Genomic DNA, 21,281 nt, shown 5'->3' on the forward strand with positions numbered 1-21,281 from the left:
GGGCCGGCCCTCCCCCTCCCTCTGTTCCAGCCGAGTGTTCTGGAGGCTGGAGGGACCTGGGGTCCGAGGCAGGAGGCAGGATCTCTCTCTCTCCCACCTGGGACTTGCCAGGCCTTCCCTAGAGAGCCAGCTCAGGGCCTCAGTGCCCTTCTTGCTGTTCTCAGGCCACACCCTGGGGTCCTCTCTGGCATCCCAGCCCTGCAGCCTGAGGCTCCTTTTCCATCACCTCCACCCCAGTGCCCCAAACCCCCCCCCCCCCATCGGCCACATCTGTCACCTGCCATGCAGCTCCCAACTGGCCCCTCCACCCTGGCTCCCACCCCCATGGCACACCTCACTTCAGCAGTCAGGACGGGTTCCAAACTGCCAGGCAGACGCTGTTATTTCTCTGCTCACAACCCTCCGAAGGGCTGCCCATCACTGGGAGTAGAATCCCAAGCCCCCACCCGTGGTGACAGCCCCCACCTCCTGTCTCCCATTCGGCTCAGCCACTTGGCTTCCTTGCTGTCCCCCAACACCCCAAACTCATTCCCACCCCAGGGCCTTTGCACTGGCCGGTCCCTGGGCCTGGAATGTCTGCCTCGCTGCCTCCATGTCCCTCAAGTCTCTGCCCAAATGTTCCCTGATCAGCGGCTTTCCCTGTCCCTGCCTCCATCCGAATACACTCCCAGCCCCACGAAGCTCCCTGCTTCTTCCATGCACGTTTGGCCACCTTTATATACTATGTAGTCAATTGTCCCTGTGTTTATTGTCACACATCTCGCACGTATACACAGGAAAGCAAACTGCAGGAGGGCGGGGTGGGTTTATTTCCTCCAGCAGTGCCCTGAGTGAGCCAGTGAGCAAATGAGGCAGGGGAGGCGAGTAGTGATGGAGCTCGGCTTTGGAGTCCAGGTTCAAGTGTTGCTTTGACACTTGCCTGCCTCAGCCTCACCCATGGGCTGGACTTACGCTCCCATTTCTCAGGATGGTAATACTGAAGGTGTGCCCCCTGCCGGAAAGCAGTCTCCACGCTGGCTCTCCTCTCCCGGCGGGGGGCATCCCCCGGGGGGGGGGTACTTTGGGGGGGGCACCCCCACCTCCTGCTCCCTTGGCTTCTCCCACCCGAGCTCAGATGGAGGAACTGGGACAGAGGTCATGGGGATCAGCCAGGAACTCTGACCTGAGCTTCCCCACCCCCGTATTTTGCCAAGTGCAGTCTGGGCGGTTCATGTTTGTGGAAAGAGACGCCAGCCCCTGGGTTCCTGGCTGGAAGGGAGAAGTTGGCCCTGCTGGCGGTTCCCTGCTGTCCCAGAACCAAACTGAGGACCAGGAATCACACCCAGGGAGGAGGTGCGACTTAGCCAGTTGTCACCCTTGCTTTCTGAGCACCTGCTCTTGGCGAGTGGTGATGGTGTGAGGTTTTGAGGGGGTGTCCTCTCTCCGCGGGGTCACGAGATGTCCATCACCGAGGGAGGCCTGTGCCTCGGCCACGGGAAGAGCCTAAAAGGGCAGGGACATGCCCGCGGGTGTTCCCAGCAGCTCTGTGCATAACTGCCCAGACTTGCCACCGAGTGGCCCTTGAGTGGGTGAATGGCTACATGAACTGCGGCCTCCAGACAATGGGATGTTACTCACTCGGGGCTCCAAAGAAATGAGCTATCCGGCCAGGGAAAGACCTGGGGGGAACGTCCATGCCCGTGACCAAGTGAAAGAGGCCAGCCCGGAAAGGCTACCTGCTGTGTGATTCCAACTCCATGACCTTCTGGAAAAGGCAAAATTATGGCGACAATAAAAAGATCAGTGGCCGCCAGGGGTTGTGGGAAGAAGGGTGAGTAGGCAGAACACAGGGCAGAACACAGTGAAACTGCTCCGTGGGCTCCGGCTGTGTGGGCGCATGTCATTACGCATGTGTCCAAACCCACAGGATGCGCAACGCCCAGCGTGGGCCTGGGCTCAGGCGATAATGACATGTCGGTGTAGGTCCGTCGGTTGTAACAAATGTACCATCTGGTGCTCGTGTTGATCTTGGGGGAGGCTGTGCCCGTGTGGGGACCAGGGTTACGTGGGGAGTCTCCGTACCTTCTACTCAGTTTTGCTGTGACCTTAAAACTGCTCTAAAACATAAAGTCTATGAATAGGAAATTATTTTTGAAAGGCAAGGGCAGGGTTGGGGAGCGAGTGTCTGTGGGGTTGGGGAGCGAGTGCCTGTGGGATTGGGGAGCGAGTGCCTGTGGGGTTGGAAGCGAGTGTCTGTGCGGGTGGCGGGCCTTTTGCATGAAGGCCTCTCGGGGAAAGGGACACTTGAGCAGAACCTGTAAGAAGAGGGCTGGGGAGGGGGCTGCTTGGGGGAAGAGGACACAGAGGAGCTGGTGCAAAGGCCCTGAGGGAGGTGGCCCCTGAGGAGGGATGAGCGAGCCAATCAGGCCGGGGAGGTGAGAGCTGAGGGCAGGTGGTGGGCAAGCGATCATGGTAAACACTGGATTTCACTCTGGGTGAAATGGGGAGCCGTTGGGAGTTGCGAGCATGGCCACAATTGCTTTCTAGAAGGGTCTCTCTGGCCACTGTGTTGAGAGCTGTCTGGGCAGAGGCAGGGGCTCTGGGGGTGAAGCAGGGAGAGCCGGTTGGGCCTTTGCTGTGGTCCAGGTGAGGGATGACAGGCTGGGCCCAGAGCGGCAGCGTAGAGGAGACGGGAAGCGGTTGGCTTCTGATTCCAGAGGTCAAACCGGCGGGTCGGGTGGAAGATGAGAGAAAACAACTCATGTGGGACAGTGGGTGTCCAGGGGGAGAAAAGGGCCTGGCATCTGCTGCCCTCGCCATTCCCGCCTCCCCACCTGCCCCACTGTCAGCCTGTGAAGGCCCCGGGATCCTTACACGGGGTGAGGTCATCACGGTCACCACTCAGCAGATACTTGGTCAGCAAGGCCATGCACTGGCCCAGGGCGGGTCAGCGGTTCTTTCCGCCCCTGGGAGGCGGACGCCTCGCCGTGCAGTGCTTGCCATTGGCGTGCGCTTGCTTATCTGTGCAACGAACGGACGTGTCCCTGACCGGGGTCACCTTGCCCCTGTGGGCGGGGTACAGCGGCCCAGAGCACAGGCTGGCCTGGAGGTTACTCCTGTGGCTCCCGGGGGCTGGCTCCAGGCTGGATGTCAGCCGGGAGGAAGTCTGTCCGGCTCCAGGCTGCGGTCAGGGGCCTGTGGGAGGAGATCTAATTGGAGGACCTTCAGCGCAGTCCTCTCCAACAGCCGAGCCAGCGGCTGCCAGACATTGTCAGCAGGCTCCACGGGACGCAGCCAGGATGCGCCCACCACGCGTGGCTGCGTGGGAAAGCCCTGCCTGCTGCGTGGGCAGCTCGGCTGTGCAGGGACAGGAAGGGGAGGATGTCTGCAGCCTAACAGGCCCAGGAGGTGTCACCCCTGGTTCCCTGGGAAGTGGGGGAGCGGTGGGCCACAGGCGGCGGGCCTGCGGCTGCACCAAGGGCAGATGCAGGCAGAGGCAGGGGGAGTTTGGAAAGGGCTCCCAGGAGGAAAGGGGGGAGGTTAGGAAGTCCGAAAGGTCTCAGGGTGGTACCCGACCACTGTCATAGGTTCTGAAGGGCTGTCTTGGCGCGAAGGGCTGGCTGGTAGGCTTGTTGGCTGTGCCTGTCGATGACAGGCCGCACCCCCAGCGAGAGCTGGAGGCACCGAGAAAAATACACCTTCAGGCGAAACAAAACAAAACAAGCACCCCTGCCCTGAGAGGAAAGTGTGTGGAGGAAGAGGGGCAGCAGGCAAACCTCAGTCTTTTTAAAAATACATATTTTTATTGATTTCAGAGAAGAAGGGAGAAGGAGGGAGAGATAGAGACATCCGTGATGAGAGAGAATCATTGACTGGCTGCCTCCTGCACACCCCACACTGGGGATCAAGCCCGCCACCTGAGCATGGGCCCTGACTGGGACACATTGAATCTGTGACCTCCTGGTTCGTAGGTCGACGCTCAACCACTGAGCCACGCTGGTTGGGCCCAACCTCAGTATTTTTTAGCAGCAGAGCCTTTGTAGAATTGACTGGTCCAGAAGCCTAATAAAGATAGCACTGCTCTGGGTGACCAGGTCCCTGTCTACCCGGCCCCAGCTCTCAGCAACCCCCGGGGGTCTTCAGCGGAACCCCCAGAGTTCAGCGTGAAAACCTCTCCTACCGAGAAATCCCCTTGATGGGTGATCTGCTGCCCATCCCGCAGTGGGTGGGGAGGCGGGGGGGGGGGGGGGGAGGTTCTGCCGCTGGCCTCCACCTTTCCGGGCTGGGCCGGGCCGGGGTGTGGACGGAAGAGGCCGGCTCAGTCAGGGGAAGGATGGAACAGGGGGTCTCTAAGAGTCCAGAAGCAGAGGCCCCAGGCCTCTGTCACCCCGATGACTCCCGTTCTGTGACAGACAGTGGGAACTTCTGTGAGCAAGTTGGGGGGGGGGGTGTCTATCTCTGTTCCTGAGTTAATAACAATAACAATAGCTAACACGTATCCTGTCCTTTTTTCACCCAGCCAGCCACCCTTCAAAGCGGGTGCTCGAATAACCGTAATTTGTAGCGCGGCTAAGTGGGGTGTCCACGCTCGTGTGAGTCCTGAGTGGCGGATCAGAAAGCTGAGCCAGGCAGCGGCTCCCGAGTTCTGGGCCACGCTACCCACGCCGGGATCTCCTTTTGGAAATGGACGGAGATGGGGGAGAGGGGGAGCTCCACGTTTAACTCACACACGCGTGCACCTCTAAGAGTGTGGGTGTCCACGTTTCAGATGTCACCTGCCCACACACGGGCACCCACCGTGCACTTCCCGCCAGCACCCTGGTCTGACCCTCGATGCTTGCACTCCCTGCTGCTTGCGTGCTCTCATCTGGCCACGGGATAGATTTTTATGAGTGTCCTCCTGCTGGAGGTGCTGGCGGACGAAACTGTGCACCCTCCACACGGTGACCGTCCACCCCGCCCACCCTGCCGTGGTTTGGGGTCTCTGGTGGGTATTTTCTTTGCTTCTGAGAAGCCAACTCAGTGGCGCCCCGATCCAATACACGGCGCCCGTGGGACACGAGCTGGCCTCCAAAGACCTGCCCAGGGACCTGATCTTCCCAGAGCTGCCAATTATAACCAAATGCTCCTCCTGGGACCCGCCCGAGACCACCCGGCTGACGTCCCTGGGGGAGCTGTGCTCTGCAGCTGAGCTCTAGCCGTGAATGTCAAGTCCAGGCATTCGTGTGAGCCCCTCTGGGCGAGGAAGGCAAGGCTGGGCGGAGAAGGGCCTGTTCTCTGGCCAGCAGAGCTTTCTGGAGTCCCCCTGGGGCCAGGGCCCTGTGGCAGTGTTAGCTGTGCCTGGCCCGTGCTGGGTGCTGAGGTTCTGAGATGAGTAGGACAACCCGGAGGACCTCGTGAACTCGGGAGGCAGGGATGTTCACAGACAGGCCCAGTGCCCAGCAGAGGCACGAACCAGGGTCAGGGCTGACGGTAGGGAACATGAATTCTGAGTCACACTGCTCTGCTAATTCTGAGCGGTATGAACTTGGGTGAGTCAGTTTATCTGTCTGAGCCTCGCCCATAAAATGGAGAGAGTGGCCACCCCCACGTGGGACTGTGAGGATGAGAGGAGAAAGCACGTGGATGTACTCGGCACAGCACCTGGCCCACGGCGAGTTCTCCCAGATGTTAGCCTCGGTGTCGTGTTGTAGGGAGGATGGAAGGAGCAGCCAGAGAGGCTTCAGAACTGAAGGGGCATTCTAGCAGGGTTCTGCAGGATGAATAGGAGTCCACAAGTACACTTGGCATTTAAAACAAAGACGCACAGCCGGTGCTGGGCAGTAGGGAGGGCCACAGGGAACCCACGATGGGTGAGATTTAGTCCCTGCCTTCCGGGAGACAGGGTGTAGACTCAGAATGGCGATGACAGCACACAGGGCCAAGTGCGCTGGGTAAGGAGCAGGTGCACGCCGGAACTCTGGAGCCCAGCACTCCCTCATCCATGCACTCAGCAACAGGAGAGAGATGCGGACAACGGATGGGAGCCCCGGACAGGCACTGCCAGGGACGGGAGCCGCAGGGGTTGGACCTGCACGGCTGAGTTACCCGTGTGCAAAACGTCTAGTTGGGGTCTGACTTGCAGGGGAAGCTTAGTCTGCCTTCCGTTCTTAAGGTCATAAATAAGGGTACTTGCCCTTTAGACACTTCTTGTACAGACCAGCAGAAGGAAGCGGACGGAGCCAGCCACGATCCCACGCGGCCTGGTGACGTCCATGAACCTGCTGAGCTGATGGAGCTGAGCTGACCCTCTATGGCTAACGCCGCACCCTTTCCCTGAACCTTAGACCTCTGAGCGTTTCTCCATGTTGTGAGCATTCATCGTTCTAATGCAGAGGTTCTCAACCTGTGGGTCGCGACCCCTTTGGCGGTCGAACGACCCTTTCACAGGGGTCGCCTAAGACCATCGGAAAACACATATATAATTACATATTGTTTTTGTGATTAATCACTATGCTTTCATTATGTTCAATTTGTAACCATGAAATTGGGGGTCACCACAACACGAACTGTATTAAGGGGTCGCGGCATTAGGAAGGTTGAGAACCACTGTTCGAATGGCTGCAGAGCAGGGTACATTGAGAGGCTGTGCTGTGTGTGTGTGTGTGTGTGTGTGTGTGTGTGTGTGTATTCTGTGATTTTTCTCAGCTCTTCCCCCTACCTCCCCGCCCCCCGGGAAACAGTAATGAGAACGCTCACTGAACTCTTAGCTTCTGTGTGCTAATCCCCACGAGACCGCCTGAAGAGAGGAAATGGCTCTTCTCCCACTGGGGGAGGGAATGATGGTGAAAAGTCTCCGTTCCAAGCTCAGCTCTGTCACTCAGTTGCTGTGCGGCTTCAGACAAGTTGCTCAGCCTCTCTGAGCTGCAGTTTCCTTATTATACAAGGATGTAATATGGCAGCCCCATACCGCCCACCCCCATTTAATACAAGTTCCCCGTTTATTCTTTATCCTGCTCATGGTAATTTGCGTTCAATGGTTTTCTCCTTCCTCTGGGTCTTCCTCCGCTGGAACATGGGCTCCGGGGACAGGGGCCACGTCTGTTGTTCTCTGCTGGCTGCCAGGCCCCAGGCACAGCGGCCGGCCCTCGCACAGATGGACGCGTGGCTGTGGCTGTGGAGCGAGACAGAGCTCAGGAAGGTCTGGGTGGGAATGAGCGCCGATTGAGGGCACCCGGCACTTGGGAGTAGAACTCTCAAAGCTCACAATATCCCACGGTGTCTCGGGGTTCAGGGGGGCCTCTGTGGAAGACAGGGCTCTGGGTTTGAAGCCTGCCTCCGCCACCCACTGAGTGTGACTTTGGGCCTTTATTTCCTATAAAAAGTGGACAACTACAGCCTTCAACTTTGGGGCTGGCTGTTGCCTCCGTGAGGTCAGCTCTGGCGGCGGGGAAGGGGGGGCGGGAAAGGGGGGAGGGGGAACAGGCCCTGGCCAGGCGGGGCGGCTGTGGCCAGTGTGGGCCCACCGCCCGGGAGGCCGTAGGTCTTTGTCCTCTTACCCCCTCGCCAGTCACGGGCGCAGGAGGACAGAAACTAACCGTCTGCCCCAGGGGGAGGGAGGCCGGGAGGTGTTGAGCTGCCCTGAGCCCTTATTTGTAAACCCAGCTTAGGCATAAATCCTGGGCCACTGACCCTGCCCAGCTGCTCCCCATCGGGGGAGTCAGTGAGGAGGAGGCCACACTGGGTCCACGGACTCATAAATCTGTCCCCTCCCCAGCCTGCCTACCCCGCCTCCTCCAAGACCCTGCTCCTGCCCGCCTGGTCCTCGCCCCCGTGTGGCGCTGGGTGGGCCTCTCCTGTCAGCTGTCCAGGGCAGACAACAGGTGGCTCTGGGCAGGGGCCACCGGGTGGGCCAGCTGAGCGGCACCAGCCAGCTTCCTGGTCCGTGACTCCGGGTCCCCACAGGGGCCTGGGCAGCGGACTGGGGGAGGAAAACCCCAGGGCTTGCTGGCTGTTGGTCTAAGTAGACTGTTGAGGGTTCCGAGACCCTAAACGACTTCTAGTCGAGGAAGATGGGGTGGTCTCGGGCTTAGAGAGGCCCTTTCGCCCAGCAGTCGCCAGCCAGTGGTCTGTGAGGTCGGAAAGGCTGGCGACCGCTGCTTTAACCACCTCCTGCCCCATCCCACCTGTGATCCTGAACTTTCACGCATTCACTCAACAAACAGCATGGGTCGTGCGGGGCACAGCGCTGTGAAAACGGACGAGCCAGAACCCAGGCTCCCAGCCCTGTGTGTGTGGGGAAGGGGGTGGGGGGTGGGAGGGAGAAAGCAAAGCTGTCGCAAAGCCCGGGCTGTGAGGCTTCGAGCACAGACCTGAGGAGGCCAGGCCCCGCCACCAGGGGCCTCCTCATCGGAGCCTCGAGAGGAAATGGCCACACCTCAGAGCCCACCTGGCTGCATCCCCCACCCTCGGGGAGCATGGGCACAGCCTTCACTTCCCTTCCTGATGCCACCTCCAGCTTGTCCTAGCCACACACACAGGGCTGGCCTCCCAGGGCCCTGACTGCCAGTTTCCTGGGCAGACAGACCACACTGGGGCGTTAGACCCCTGCCCTCCTTGCCATACCTGAGAACGTGGGGGTCCAGGAAGAGTTCATCTGGCCCAGCAGCCTCCCGGCCCTCGGCACCCCTTTTGCAGGAATCCCGTGCACACCTGTTTGTGCTGAGAGGAGCCCAGGGTCCCCAGAATGAAGGGCACCCATCTGGGATGCTGCTCTAGACCCTCGGAGGTGACCACTTGTGCTCCCGGCATCTAGACCCCTGCACCTCCCAACAAGACCCCCCCACACTTTAAGCTTCCTCTCCTGTCAACTTGTCCAGAAATCTCTGAGTCCCCAGAGGCACCTCTCCCAGCCTCACCAGACCTTAGGGAACTGCGCAAGCCCCAGGGTCCTGTTTCTCTTGTGAGCTGGAGGTGGGATGGGGTTAGGCAGGGACAAGAGCAGGAGAAAGGGGGCCAAGGGTTACCTAAAGCTCACTCGGGCGTACTCAGAAGATGGATGGATGGATGGATGGATGGATGGATGGATGGATGGATGGATATGAACTGATGGATGGAGGCAGGGTGGTAGAAGGAAGGAATGAGGGATGGATGGATATGGATGGATGGATGGATGGATGGATGGATGGATGGATGGATGGATATGAACTGATGGATGGAGGCAGGGTGGTAGAAGGAAGGAATGAGGGATGGATGGATGGATGGATATGGATGGATATGAACTGATGGGTGGAGGCAGGGTGGTAGAAGGAAGGAATGAGGGATGGATGGATGGATGGATATGGATGGATATGAACTGATGGGTGGAGGCAGGGTGGTAGAAGGAAGGAATGAGGGATGGATGGATGGATCGATGGATGGATATGGATGGATATGAACTGATGGGTGGAGGCAGGGTGGTAGAAGGAAGGAATGAGGGATGGATGGATGGATGGGTGTTGGGGTGGGTAGAAGGAAGGAAGGAGTGAGGGGATGGATGATGGTGGACAGACAGATGGAGTGACAAGGAAGGATGGAAGGAAGCTGGGTGACAGTGGCTACAGGCCGGGTGGCCTGGGCGGTGGAGCATGCCTGCACCGAATTGCCTTCCTAGAGGAGATGTTTGGGTCTAATCTGCTCCATGCAGTGACGCTCCAGCCTCTCCTGGGGACGCAGGTTAGTTCTGTTCTTAGGTCAGCAGACAAGGAGGGGTCCCTGGAGCCTGTCTCCTTGCGGTCCGTTCGCCCTGGATGCACTTCTGGGTCACAGAGCCACTGGTGGAGGCCCCCTCCCAGCCCTTCCTGGTGTCAAGAAAAATTTATTTCTTTTTTTAAAAATATATCTTATTGATTTTTTACAGAGAGGAAGGGAGAGGGGATAGAGAGTTAGAAACATCGATGAGAGAGAAACATCGATCAGCTGCCTCCTGCACATCTCCCTACTGGGGATATGCCCGCAACCAAGGTACATGCCCTTGGCCGGAATCAAACCTGGGACCCTTCAGTCCCCAGGCCGACGCTCTATCCACTGAGCCAAACGGGTTAGGGCGAAAAATTTATTTCTTTAAAATAAAGAAAGTGGTTGGACAAGGTGGGCTTTCAAACCAGGCTTTCCCAGAGATGTGTAAGTGGTTGAGAAAACACTTTTATTTTCTTTCTAAAAACGAGTTCAGACGTTTTAAAAACTCAATAAAAAAAATAAAATAAAATTCACTGGAGACCACCAGCCACACTTACTCGGGGCACTTTCCACTGGAGGGCAGGTGCTGAGATTTCAAGGTAAATGGTTGATAAACCGTAACTGCCAACAACCGATTATCGGAGAACCTTTCTATCCTGTGTTTCAAAGTGCAGAATCCTCGGGGCCCTGGTCGGGCTGATCGCTGCCCCGTCCGTAACCCCCTTGGCAATGTTTGCCTCCCGCACAGCCCGTCTGTCCTCGTCCGCTGCTGGTGGAGTGAGAAGATGTGGACCGGGACGTGGGATGTGACCTTTGTGCTGGCTTTCACGTGGGGTTTATTTCTAAAGGGGCATTTCATCGATAATTTTAAAAAGCAAGAGGAGAAATACACATAGAAACCCGTTAGACAAATCCCAGGAGCCTTCGTCTCTTCCTCTTTCCAATGGCGTCCAGCCCCCGTCTTCCCTCCCTCTGCGCTAAGTGGAGTCTTCCTTGGGGTCCAGTCCCCCCGCCCACGACCCTTTGGCCGACAGGGCCTGCCTCTCTGGGCCCAAGGGCAGGTCATGAGTGTGTCCTTCTCGCTCAGGTCGAATGTTGAGACAGCCAGGCTTCTCTGTGGAGCCGTTATGGCCGGCCATTCATCAGTTTGTCCAACCCCTTTAAGAATCCATCTTCTGGTCCTGCCAGGGTCCCCTCCTGGCGTGATGAGCCCCGAGTTTATGAACTTGGGGGTGGGGAGGCCGTTTCCTTCTCAGCGGGAGCCTGGCTGCCTCTGCGCCTGGCCCTCCTTCCGGGTGTGACCAAGTGTGACCGCAGCCAGGTGGAGGCTCGGCTTAGCACAGGCGCCTCGCGGCCGGAACCTCCCGGTGCGATCTAACCGCCGTGTCCATAAAGCTGGCTCCAGACCTCGCTGGTGAGAAGGCCAGCTTGTTCCCAGCTGAGAACATTCTGGAACATTCTGCAGAAAGAGCTCAGTGATTGCTTCGTTATAGCTGTGTGGGATGGCTGGAATGGGGCTGGCAGGAGGGGACCTGCTGGAAGGAATGGCTCAGGCTTGTAAATACCACGTCAACGACTGAGGTCAGGAATGGGCCCGGAACCTACTGGCTCACTGCGGCTTCGGCTGTGTCTTTTTTTTCTTTTAAGAAGGTGGTGGTTGTTTTTTAAAAAATACATTTTTATTGATTTCAGACTGGAAGGGAGAGGGAGAGAGAGAGAGAGAGAGAGAGAGAGAGAGAGAGAGAGAGAGAGAACCATCAATGATGAGAGAGTATCATTGATCGGCTGCCCCCTGCACGCTCCACACTGGGGATGGAGCCTGGAACCTGGGCATGTGCCCTGACCAGGAATCGAGCCGTGACCTCCTGGTTCATAGGTTGGTGCTCCACCGCTGACCACGCCGGCCGGGCTGTATCCCTTTTAAAAAGCCATCTTGTTCATTTGCTTTGCATACTCCCTCTGGGTGGAACCGGGAAGGCCAGTCTCTGGCAGATTCCGTGGATACTGAATGTCTGGTGGCGGTCCTTGAACCGCGACGGCTTGCTCGGCGACCACCTGTTCAGCGCCTTATCCTCTCCTTCCAGATCGTCCTCTGGGGCCGCACCGAGAAGTGCCTGAAGGAGACGACAGAGGAGATCCGGCAGATGGGCACGGAGTGCCACTACTTCATCTGTGACGTGGGCAACCGGGAGGAGGTGTACCAGACGGCCAAGGCCGTGCGGGAGAAGGTGAGCCGCCTGGGAGGGCTGTCCTCGCTCAGCTGAAGGGAACAGCCCTGTGTCCTGGGGCCCAGCATTGCGATGGCAGAACGGCTGTTTCCAGAGCCTTTCTGGGGACTCTCCCGTGAAGCCGGCCCGAGTGTGTATGCACATGTGTGTGCATGCATGTATGAGTGTGCATGTGTGTGTTGCGGGAGCAGGGACCAGGGAGGGGTATGGGTTGATGAATGACAGGAGTAACCATCTCTTGTCCCCTTTGGCATTTAGACCTTGTGTCTATTCTAGCTCCCGGGGCAAAGGTCCCATTGCCCTCTGGGAAAAGGCTTCTCGTGGCTCCAGCTGTCATTTCGACTGAGCGAGTCAGTGAGCTCCCAGAGAGCAAAGACCATCTGTTAAGCCTCTGGCACCCGGTAAACGTTCCTTTTTATGTAACGGTAACCTCACTTGTGGTTAACGCGCTCTGTGCCACGTCGGTGCTGCGCCATAAATGACTTCCAATCCTCAGAACATCTCTGGTCTGGTCATAAGCTCCATCCTACAAATCAAGGCCGGTGCTCAGCGTGGCGGCGTGGCCGCCCAGGTCCCGTGGCCGGGGGGAGGGGGCCAGGCCCGGGGCTGCCCTGACAGAGCGGCGGCCCCTCCCGCCTGCAGGTGGGTGACATCACCATCCTGGTGAACAACGCCGCCGTGGTCCACGGGAAGAGCCTCATGGACAGCGACGACGACGCCCTCCTCAAGTCGCAGCACATCAACACGCTGGGCCAGTTCTGGGTGAGGACTGTTGGGCACAGACCAGGCCTGGGCGTGGCAGGGACAAGTGCCTTCCCTCCAGGGCCTGGGGGCCGTGAGGGAGGTAGGGGAGGCTCGCCAGGGCTTGGGCTCAGGCCCAGGGGGACACCCACCGACAAAGTGCTGGACAGGAGGAACGATGGGCCCAGGAGGCGTCTCCCGGCTGTGGGTGCAGGGCAGGCCGCCCCGGCCCCCGCTGTCCCAGGAGGCTCCATCGCTGGGCAGCGCGTGCGTGCAGGGTGGTCTGTGCCCCCTGAGAGAGGGGGAGAGGGGCTTCGGGGAGGTACATCCACTCCACACTGACCCCCCGCCCCGCCCACCCTCAGACCACCAAGGCCTTCCTGCCGCGCATGCTGGAGCTGCAGAACGGCCACATCGTGTGCCTCAACTCCGTGCTGGCGCTGTCCGCCATCCCCGGAGCCATCGACTACTGCACCTCCAAGGCCTCGGCCTTCGCCTTCATGGAGAGCCTGACCCTGGGGCTGCTGGACTGCCCGGGCGTCAGCGCCACCACCGTGCTGCCCTTCCACACCAGCACCGAGATGTTCCAGGGCATGAGGGTCAGGTCAGTGAGCAGGGGACCCCCTCCCCCGGCCAGGCCCCCTGCAGGCTGGGCCAGGAGAGAGGCTTATGCACAGAGAGAGCACAAATATAAAAAGCACTAGAGCCCGTTCCCTTTGGCTTTGAGCCCTGGCCCCCAACTCTGTGAGACAGGGGGGCCCTGTCGGGGGTGGGGTCCTGCTTCTCAGGCTGGGAGCTTTTACAAGTCCCGCTGCGTGCAGTGGAAGGTCACCCACCGTGAGAAGAGAGCAGTGTGGACACTGAGGCTCTCGGTGTTAGTGGTGTGGGGGCAGGTGGGCTCAGTGGTTAGAGCATCGCCTCTCGCACTGAAGGGTCATGAGTTTGATTCCCGGTCAAGGGCACGGGATGGAAAAGCATTTCGTTGATCAAGAGAGGTCAGAGGCAGAGAGTGCACTCTGTGTGGTTCCGTCTGCGTGAAGTTCTGGAGCAGGCAAGACGGGGCCGTGGTGATAGAAGTCAGAACCGGAGCACCCCTGGAGCGGGGAGAGCCTGCCAGGGAGCACGAGAGAACCTTCTAGACCAGTGATGGCGAACCTATGACACGCGTGTCAGAGGTGACACACGAACTCATTTTTTTGGTTGATTTTTCTTTGTTAAGTGGCAATTAAATATTAAAATAAATATCAAAAATATAAGTCTTTGTTTTACTATGGTGGCAAAGATCAAAAAATTTCTATATGAGACACGGCACCAGAGTTAAGGTAGGGTTTTTCAAAATGCTGACACGCCGAGCTCAAAAGGTTCGCCATCACTGCTCTAGACGTTCAGGAATGTTCTCTCTTCTTGATCTGGGCGGTGGTTACAAAGGTAAAAGTTAACCCCGCTGCACACTTACGTTGGATGCCTTTTATTATCTGCAAGTTATAGGCGTCCGGTGGCGTAGGTGCCATGTGGGATCACTCACTGTCCCTTCGCGATGGTGATTGAGGATGGTTTGGGGATCAGGAATCAAAGCGCCTGGCTTTGAATCACACCTCAGCTGCTGGGCGGCTGTGAAATCGCGAGCCAGTTTTGTTACCTCTCTGAGCTTTTACTTCACTTTACTTCGTCTGTAAAACCGTGGGAATAATATTTCCTCCTCGGGATTATTAGGAGAATTAAAGGCAACACACGTAACATCTAGAGCAAAGCCTGGGGCATGCTCCAGGCTCGGTAACGAACCACAGCTCCTTTTTGGTGTTGTTAATCCTCACCCGAGGATATTTTTTCCATTGCTTTATAGAGAGAGTAGAAGGGAGAGAGAAGGGGAGGGGGGAGGGCGGGAGAGAGAAACATCCATGTGAGAGAGACGCATCCATTGGTTGCCTCCCTCATGTGCCCCACTGGGGGGCTGGGGATCAAACCTGCAACCGAGATACGTGCCCTTGACCGGGAATCAAACGCATGACCCTTCAGTGCGCGGGGCGATGCTCTAACCACTAAGCTCACTTGCCCACGCACCACTAACAATAAACTCCTTCCTAAAGGCATCTGTTATGAACCTTCCTGGAGGCCCTGTCTTCAGTGTGCCACAGAGTGTACACTCCCACCTGACTTGGATACAGATGATCATAGATTCTGAATGTGGAGGGGGCTGGATTAATGCCTATTGCTGTTCCATGTTGGTTACCCCCCCCCCTCCCCCGTGAGGTCTGGGTTTGGTGCCTTGTATCTGGGCATACAGGAAGTGCTCCGTAAGTGCACAGTGGGTGGCGATGCAGCGGCGGCAGTCACAGTGCTAGTGGGCGCCCTGGGCACAGACCTCGCCTTGCAGCCGTTTCCTCTCCATCCCCTTAAGAAGGAAATGCAAGGTTTTCCCAAGTCATTTTCCCACAGTCGTGCCAAGTGTGGGTCCAAACTGCCTGGCACCACATCCCAGCTCCGTGCCCCCATCTGGCCCTCTGTGCCTTGGGCTGCTCCTCTGTAAGAAGGGGTGGGTGAGAGTGCCCTGCGCCCTGGGTCCCATGCTCCTGCGTAGGGATTCTAGCTCGCTACCTGGCGGCAGGGGAGGCCCGAGGGCCGAGGAGAAGAGTAGTAAGGGGTGATTGGTCAGCACCAGTCTCATTTCCTGAAGAAGAAGAAAAGGAGGAACAGCATTGGCTTCCGCCCCAGCCAGGCCTAGCGGCTCCCCGGGCTGGAGGGTGGGAGGCGGATGTTTAGGACAAAATCAATGGGTTTCCCAGCAGCAGGGCTGTAGGGGTGGGTGCTTGCTATTTGTTAATTGCCATGGATTGACCTGTGTTCCAGCCACAGCAGATGCTTTAGAAACATTGTCCCCAATTAGCCCCCCCCCCCCAGCGAGCTCTCTCCCCATTTCACAGACGAGAGAACTGAGGCTCAGAGAAGCAAGCTCACTGCCCAAGGCCACACAGATAGCAATTGGCTGAGCAAGCTTTTTGCAGAGTGGGTGCTGCCTCCATGAGAGTTGGAAGCCCTGTTGGCTCTGTATACTCACCCCACCCCCACGGAGAGAAAGGAGCCGGTTCCTCCCACCGAGGTGAACTGAGGCAGCCCTCAGGTCCTCCTGCAGGGGCCCTGCCTGGAAGGGCCCGCCCTCTCTGGGCCCATGGAGCTGGGTCTCTCCTCTGTCTGCCCTTCCCCCAGGAGCAGGACTGGCCCAGGTGAGGATGGAAAGCCAGACTGTCTGCCGTGTCTGTGGGGCTCCAACACCAGCGAGCTCACTAAGGAAGCTCGGGGGGAGGGGGCGGGGGGGGGATCCCTGGACTCTCAGAGGCCAGCCAGTCGGCGTGGGGGGCCCAGGAGTTGCCCTTTGCTCAGGGTGACATCAGACCCAGGTGACTCACCCGCCTTAATCCTCCTGGTGCCAGGGCAGCTCACAAGCCCTTTGTGGGATTGAGGTCAGAGCCGGAGGCATCAGCGCTGTGCCTCCGAGGGCAGTGGGCGAGGGCGGGGGCGGAGCCTGGGCTCTGTGCAGGCCTCACCCGCCACCCACTCCCCGGAGCCTCCGTTTCCCTCTCTGTGAATTGGGGTGAGTGATTCCCGGTGAGCACTTAGACCAGGCCTGGCACTCAGGGGCGTCATCGGTCTGTGGGTCTCAGGCCGGAAGCCGGTGACTGGGCATGAGGAGCCCTGATGTTTGCTTATTCAATCGTGTATCCATCTGTCACCCCATGGAAAGCACTCTAAAGGTTTCAGTGCATCCGTGCGTGAGTGAGCCAGCGGGCGGGTGGGGGGGGGGGCAGAGAAGGCCCTTCTCCGCAGAGTCCCTGCCTCCAGCAGGACACACCTGGGGAAGAGCCAGTCACTCATTCACCCAGCCATTCAGCAAGCGTTTATTGAGCACCTGTTATGTGGCCGACACAGCACTTGGGGGATACAGCAGACCTCTGCCCTCGGGGAACGCACACCCGGTGGGGGAGACAGGCCATTCATAAAGAAACAAGCCGGCAGGCAGGCCATGCGGGGTGAATGCGGGGTGAATGCGGGGAAGCACATTAGCAGGGGGCCGAGGTCAGAGGCCGCTCTGAGTGGACCAGCCAAGACGCCTCCCTGGTGGGAGAGCTGGTGAAAGACCCTGAGACAGGAAAGGACTTCGGTGACAGGAACCAAAAGACTGGCCGGGACTGTCGGAGCAGAGGAGGGAAGAGAGGGGGCCAGGCGGCAGGCAGCCCCCGCCCCCAGGAGTGAGCAGGGCTCTAGAGAACATGGGGAGCCCGGGGGTTGGGGCCCTGGTGGCTGGGCTGCGAGTTCTTGATTCTCAAAAGGAGACTCAGTGGGCAGAGGGAGGGAGTCGGGATCTTCTGACACATCTGGGGGGGCGAGGGGGGAGGAAAGAGGTGCCCAGCAGGTCTCGGGTCTCCCCATCACAGGTCTTCTCACGGAGACGCCGAAGGGATGACCCAGACCTGTCAGCCACGGGCACTTTCCGCAGCGGCACCTGCTTCCCTGGGGAAACCCATTGTGTCTCTCCCTGCGTTCAGGTTCCCCAACCTCTTCCCCCCCCTGAAGCCGGAGACGGTGGCCCGGAGGACGGTGGAGGCCGTGCAGCTCAACCAGGCGCTCCTCCTGCTCCCCTGGACGATGCATGTCCTCATTATCTTGAAAAGGTACGAGGCTGGGGAGCAGGCACTGGGCCAGGCTCCTGTCAACCGCCCATGGACCCTGTGGGGAAGAGGCCGCAGGCAGGAGAAAGTACCACGGGATCCATTCATCATGTTTGCTGTGGGTGTGGGGACGAGGAGTGGGGGCTTGTGTGCCAAGGGTGTCCTGTCCTGAATTTGGGGCCGTGGTTCTCAAACGTGCTGGTCGCAGGACCCCTGTACAACCTTAAAAATTATTTCTTTTAAATTTATTTTTATTGATTTCAGAGAAGAAGGGAGAGGAAGAGAGAGAGAGAAACATCAGTGATGAAAGGGAATCATTGATCGGCTGCCTCCTGCACATTGGACCAAGCCCGCAACCCAGGCATGTGCCCTTGACGGGAATCAAACCTGGGACCTTTCGGTCCGCAGACCGACGCTCTATCCATTGAGCCAAACCAGCCAGGGCTGCAACCTTAACAACTATTGAGGTGCCCAAAGAGCTTCAGCTTATGTGAGCTGTATTATTACTGCTTACTGTCTTAGAAATGAAAACTGGGAAAACATTTTACAAGATTTATACACGTGCTTATCTTCACAATATTCATTCAATCAATTCCGTGTTCACATCAATGATTTCTTATGAAAAGTAAGTAAATTTTCAAAAGAGAAAAAAGAATGCAGTGAGGAGAATGGCATTGTTTTCCTTTCTTGCGAAGCTCTTTAGCATCTAACGCTGTGGTTCTCAACCTTCTGGCCCTTTAAATACAGTTCCTCATGTTGTGACCCAACCGTAAAATTATTTTTGTTGCTACTGTTATGAGTCGTAATGTAAATATCTGATAGGCAGATTGGTCTTAGGCGACCCTGCCAATGGGGTCGCGACCCACAGGTTGAGAACCCCTGAACCCTAACGTAATTGAAGACAACCGGATTCTATCTGCTTCTGATTTTAATCTGTTGTGAGAGGATGCGTGAAAAGGCAAATAACATCTTAGTCTGATTATACAAGTAGCTTGACCTCGCAGACCACCAAAGAGACCTCAGGTACCCCCAAGGGTTCCCGGGCCACACTTTGAGAACCACTATTTTGGAGCCTACTTGTTGGCCGCAGCCTTCAGGAAGTTTAACCTGGTGGGGAAGACAGAGCTTAGGATGCTGCAGGGTCCACAGAATGTCATGGAGCTAGTCAGGTGTGTTTCCCGGGGCAGACCACCCGGGAGTGGGCTGAGGAGGGGAGATGGGCTGCCTCCAGGATCCGCCCAGCATCCCAGTCCCTAGAACCTTCCAGACCTTGGGCAGCAAACCCTTCCCGTGGAGTCCCAAACCGCAAGGGCCATTCCCTGCCGCCGACGCAGGTTTCATGGCCACGGACTCCCGGCTCCTCTGGGCCCCCGCCACGTCCAGCCCCCAGGCCCTGGCTGGCTGCACCCTCTGCCCCAGAGGCTCTTATGGGAAGTGAAGCACCCAAGTCCCTTTATCAGACACCAGCTCCCAGGAAACAGCTTCCCTCTGGCTGTGTCCCGTGGCTCCAGCTGCAGGCAGACACCTCACAGCGGAGGGCGTCCACCAGCCCTTCCTCCTCACACTCAGAGCCACGGAGCAGGGTCGGGGCTGGGGGCACCTGAGGGCACTGGGGCCACACCGCGGCCTCCCTCAGGCCATGCTGCCTGTTGCTCTGAGATGCTCCTCGGCTGCCTCCGTGAGCCCTGAGGAGAGCAGGCTGCCTCCTTCCACCCCAGGAGCTTGTCAGCCGCCTTGCAGACATTGTAGAAAACGGCTAGAACGTGTCAGTGCACTCACAGGAAGCCCCCAGCCTACGCGTTCTGTTCTGCCCCCTGCTACTTTCCCACAGGAAGCAGAGGCCCCCCTCCTCCCCGTGCCCCGCACTGCACCCCGTCTTCACCTTCCCCAAGAGAAATCTTTACAGGCTCCACGCCATTGACACCGCCCCCAGGAAGCCTTCCAGATTGCTCTCTCCAGAAGGGGGTCTTTCCCATGTTGCACCAAAGTGGGCGAGGGCCCTTCAATTTGATTCAACAAGTGGACTGAGGCCCTCTCATGCCGGCCCTGTGCTCGGGGCCAGACGCAGAGGTGAACCATCTGGGCCTGGCAAGTAGACAGTCAGGACCACAGCAGGGCCCAAGGAGAGCCTGGGCGTGAGTGCGGAGAGTTTCCCTGGAGGAGGTGACACCTAGCACATAAGCCCTCGGCCCCACGTAGTAAATATTTGTTGACTAAGTGGCATTTGGAGTTACTTGAACTCTGAGATACCTAAAATGCCAAGAATGCGGCTTTGAAAGTTTATTTCCACCACCCAGCCTTTGCCTTGTAAGCAGCGGTTTAGCCGCTTACTTGAAAGCCCTTCCTCCATGGTGGGTGGGTGGGGGGTGGCTTGTGGGCTTGCGAGAGGGGGTGGGGAGAGTTTAGGGCATCCCTCTACTGCGCCATCTTGTGTGGCCACAGGCGACCCAGCTGCTGGCCCCCCACCCGCTGACCATCTTGTCTTCTCTCTCCTCGCTGCCTGCCCCCAGCATACTCCCGCAGGCCGCGCTGGAGGAGATCCACAGATTCTCAGGAACCTACACCTGCATGAACACTTTCAAAGGGCGGACATAAAGGCAGGACGTAGACCTCCTCGCAAGCCACGGGGCCTGCGGGGGCCGTGGCACCTGGGCACACACCCGCGTGCCTGCCCCTGGGCACACTTCTGCTGGGTGGGCAGGCCTGTCCTCTCTTGGGGAAGAATCCGGTGCCCCCCGCCAGCCCCAGGACCTTTGCACAGGACTGATGGGCGTAACTCTGGCCCCCAGGCGGAAACCAGCCAGCAGCCGCCTTGACACTTTTGTACATTTCTGATTCTGTAGAGTTTATTGTTAAATTGCTTCTCAAATCTAACCAGCCTCGGCAGTGCGCAAAGACTATTTCTGGGGGGGTCGGCGCCCAGATGACCCTCCTTCCCCTCCAACATCCACTCAGCTTCTGCAAACTGGTTGAACGGCAGGAATGAAAAATAAAGAGAGATGGCTTCTGCGAGTTGCTTTGTTGAAATCCTTGGCCCTGGTCCTTGGTGGCAGTGGGGAAGGGACCCGTCCCAACCATACACCTCGTCCTTTGAAGGAGAACTGGTCTGTGTGGGGACCCAGCGGACAGGAGTGAGATGGGCGAGGAGGGGGCGGAGATCGGGAGGGAAATTGGAGCCTGGGCCTGGGCATGCAGGGTCCTTGCTGACTCTGCCAGGCTCCTCCCAACGCCACGGGTTAGGGGGCACTTTGCTTCCCTACCCGCTTCCCTGAATGGCCGTGAACTAGGCTGCAGAGCAGCCCTCTGCGCTGCCACCGCCCCACCCACCACGAAACCACCAACTCAGGAGAGCAGATCAGTCTCCATTGGGCACCGGTGTCTACTGGGCACGGGCTGGGCACCAGAGGGGACTGTTGCTGAGAAGCCAAAACCCTGAAGACACCAGCACCACCAGGCCCGCGCTAAGGGGTGCCCTGGGCCCCGCGCCACGTTGGCTGCAGCGGGTAGAAGGGAACTAACACGGGGGGGGGGGGGGTCTGCACCGCAGAGATGGGCACGGGCTCCGTCAGCGGGAAAATGACAGCCAGAAGGAGTGGGCACAGGTACCCGGGGTCCCCAGGTGTGTGTGCTCCGCTCCTGCAGCAGCTTAACAAACCTGACCTTGGGCACGGACGGTGGGCCCTGGCGTCTACACAGCTCCTGCGGGGGGGGGGGGGGGGGGGGGGAGGTGCACTCAGAGCCGAGGAAGTCGGTCCCGCAGCTGGGGTGGTGGCAGGTCTGGTCTGTGCAGAAACGCCAAATCCTGATGGCGCCCACCGTTTCCCGAGCACCTGCCGAGTCCCGAGGCCTAGCATCTCACCGAGGTTACCCACTGCCCCCAGCAGCAGCCCAAGACCGGAAACAGCCCCCCTGACGGACTGCCAGCAGCCACGGGTGTTACCAGCCAGGACGTGACCCCAGGTCTCAGGCCACC

General features: G+C 58.4%; 1 protein-coding gene across 2 annotated transcripts in view; it reads left to right on the top strand.

Annotated features, from left to right (window-relative positions):
- The window catches only part of DHRS3 (dehydrogenase/reductase 3), a 41,258-nt gene extending 20,923 nt beyond the window's left edge, over positions 1-20,335 (top strand). For both annotated transcript variants that reach the window (XM_059691213.1, XM_059691212.1), the window contains 5 exons: positions 11,760-11,903; positions 12,546-12,665; positions 13,010-13,248; positions 17,186-17,311; positions 19,819-20,335. In XM_059691213.1, coding sequence (XP_059547196.1) covers positions 11,760-11,903; positions 12,546-12,665; positions 13,010-13,248; positions 17,186-17,311; positions 19,819-19,903 — 714 coding nt within the window. In that variant the 3' untranslated portion in view covers positions 19,904-20,335. The remainder of the gene's footprint in view (positions 1-11,759; positions 11,904-12,545; positions 12,666-13,009; positions 13,249-17,185; positions 17,312-19,818) is intronic.
- Positions 20,336-21,281: the final 946 nt, after the last annotated feature.

Source organism: Myotis daubentonii, chromosome 3, assembly GCF_963259705.1.
Source record: "Myotis daubentonii chromosome 3, mMyoDau2.1, whole genome shotgun sequence".
Classification (NCBI taxonomy): Eukaryota; Metazoa; Chordata; class Mammalia; order Chiroptera; family Vespertilionidae; genus Myotis; species Myotis daubentonii.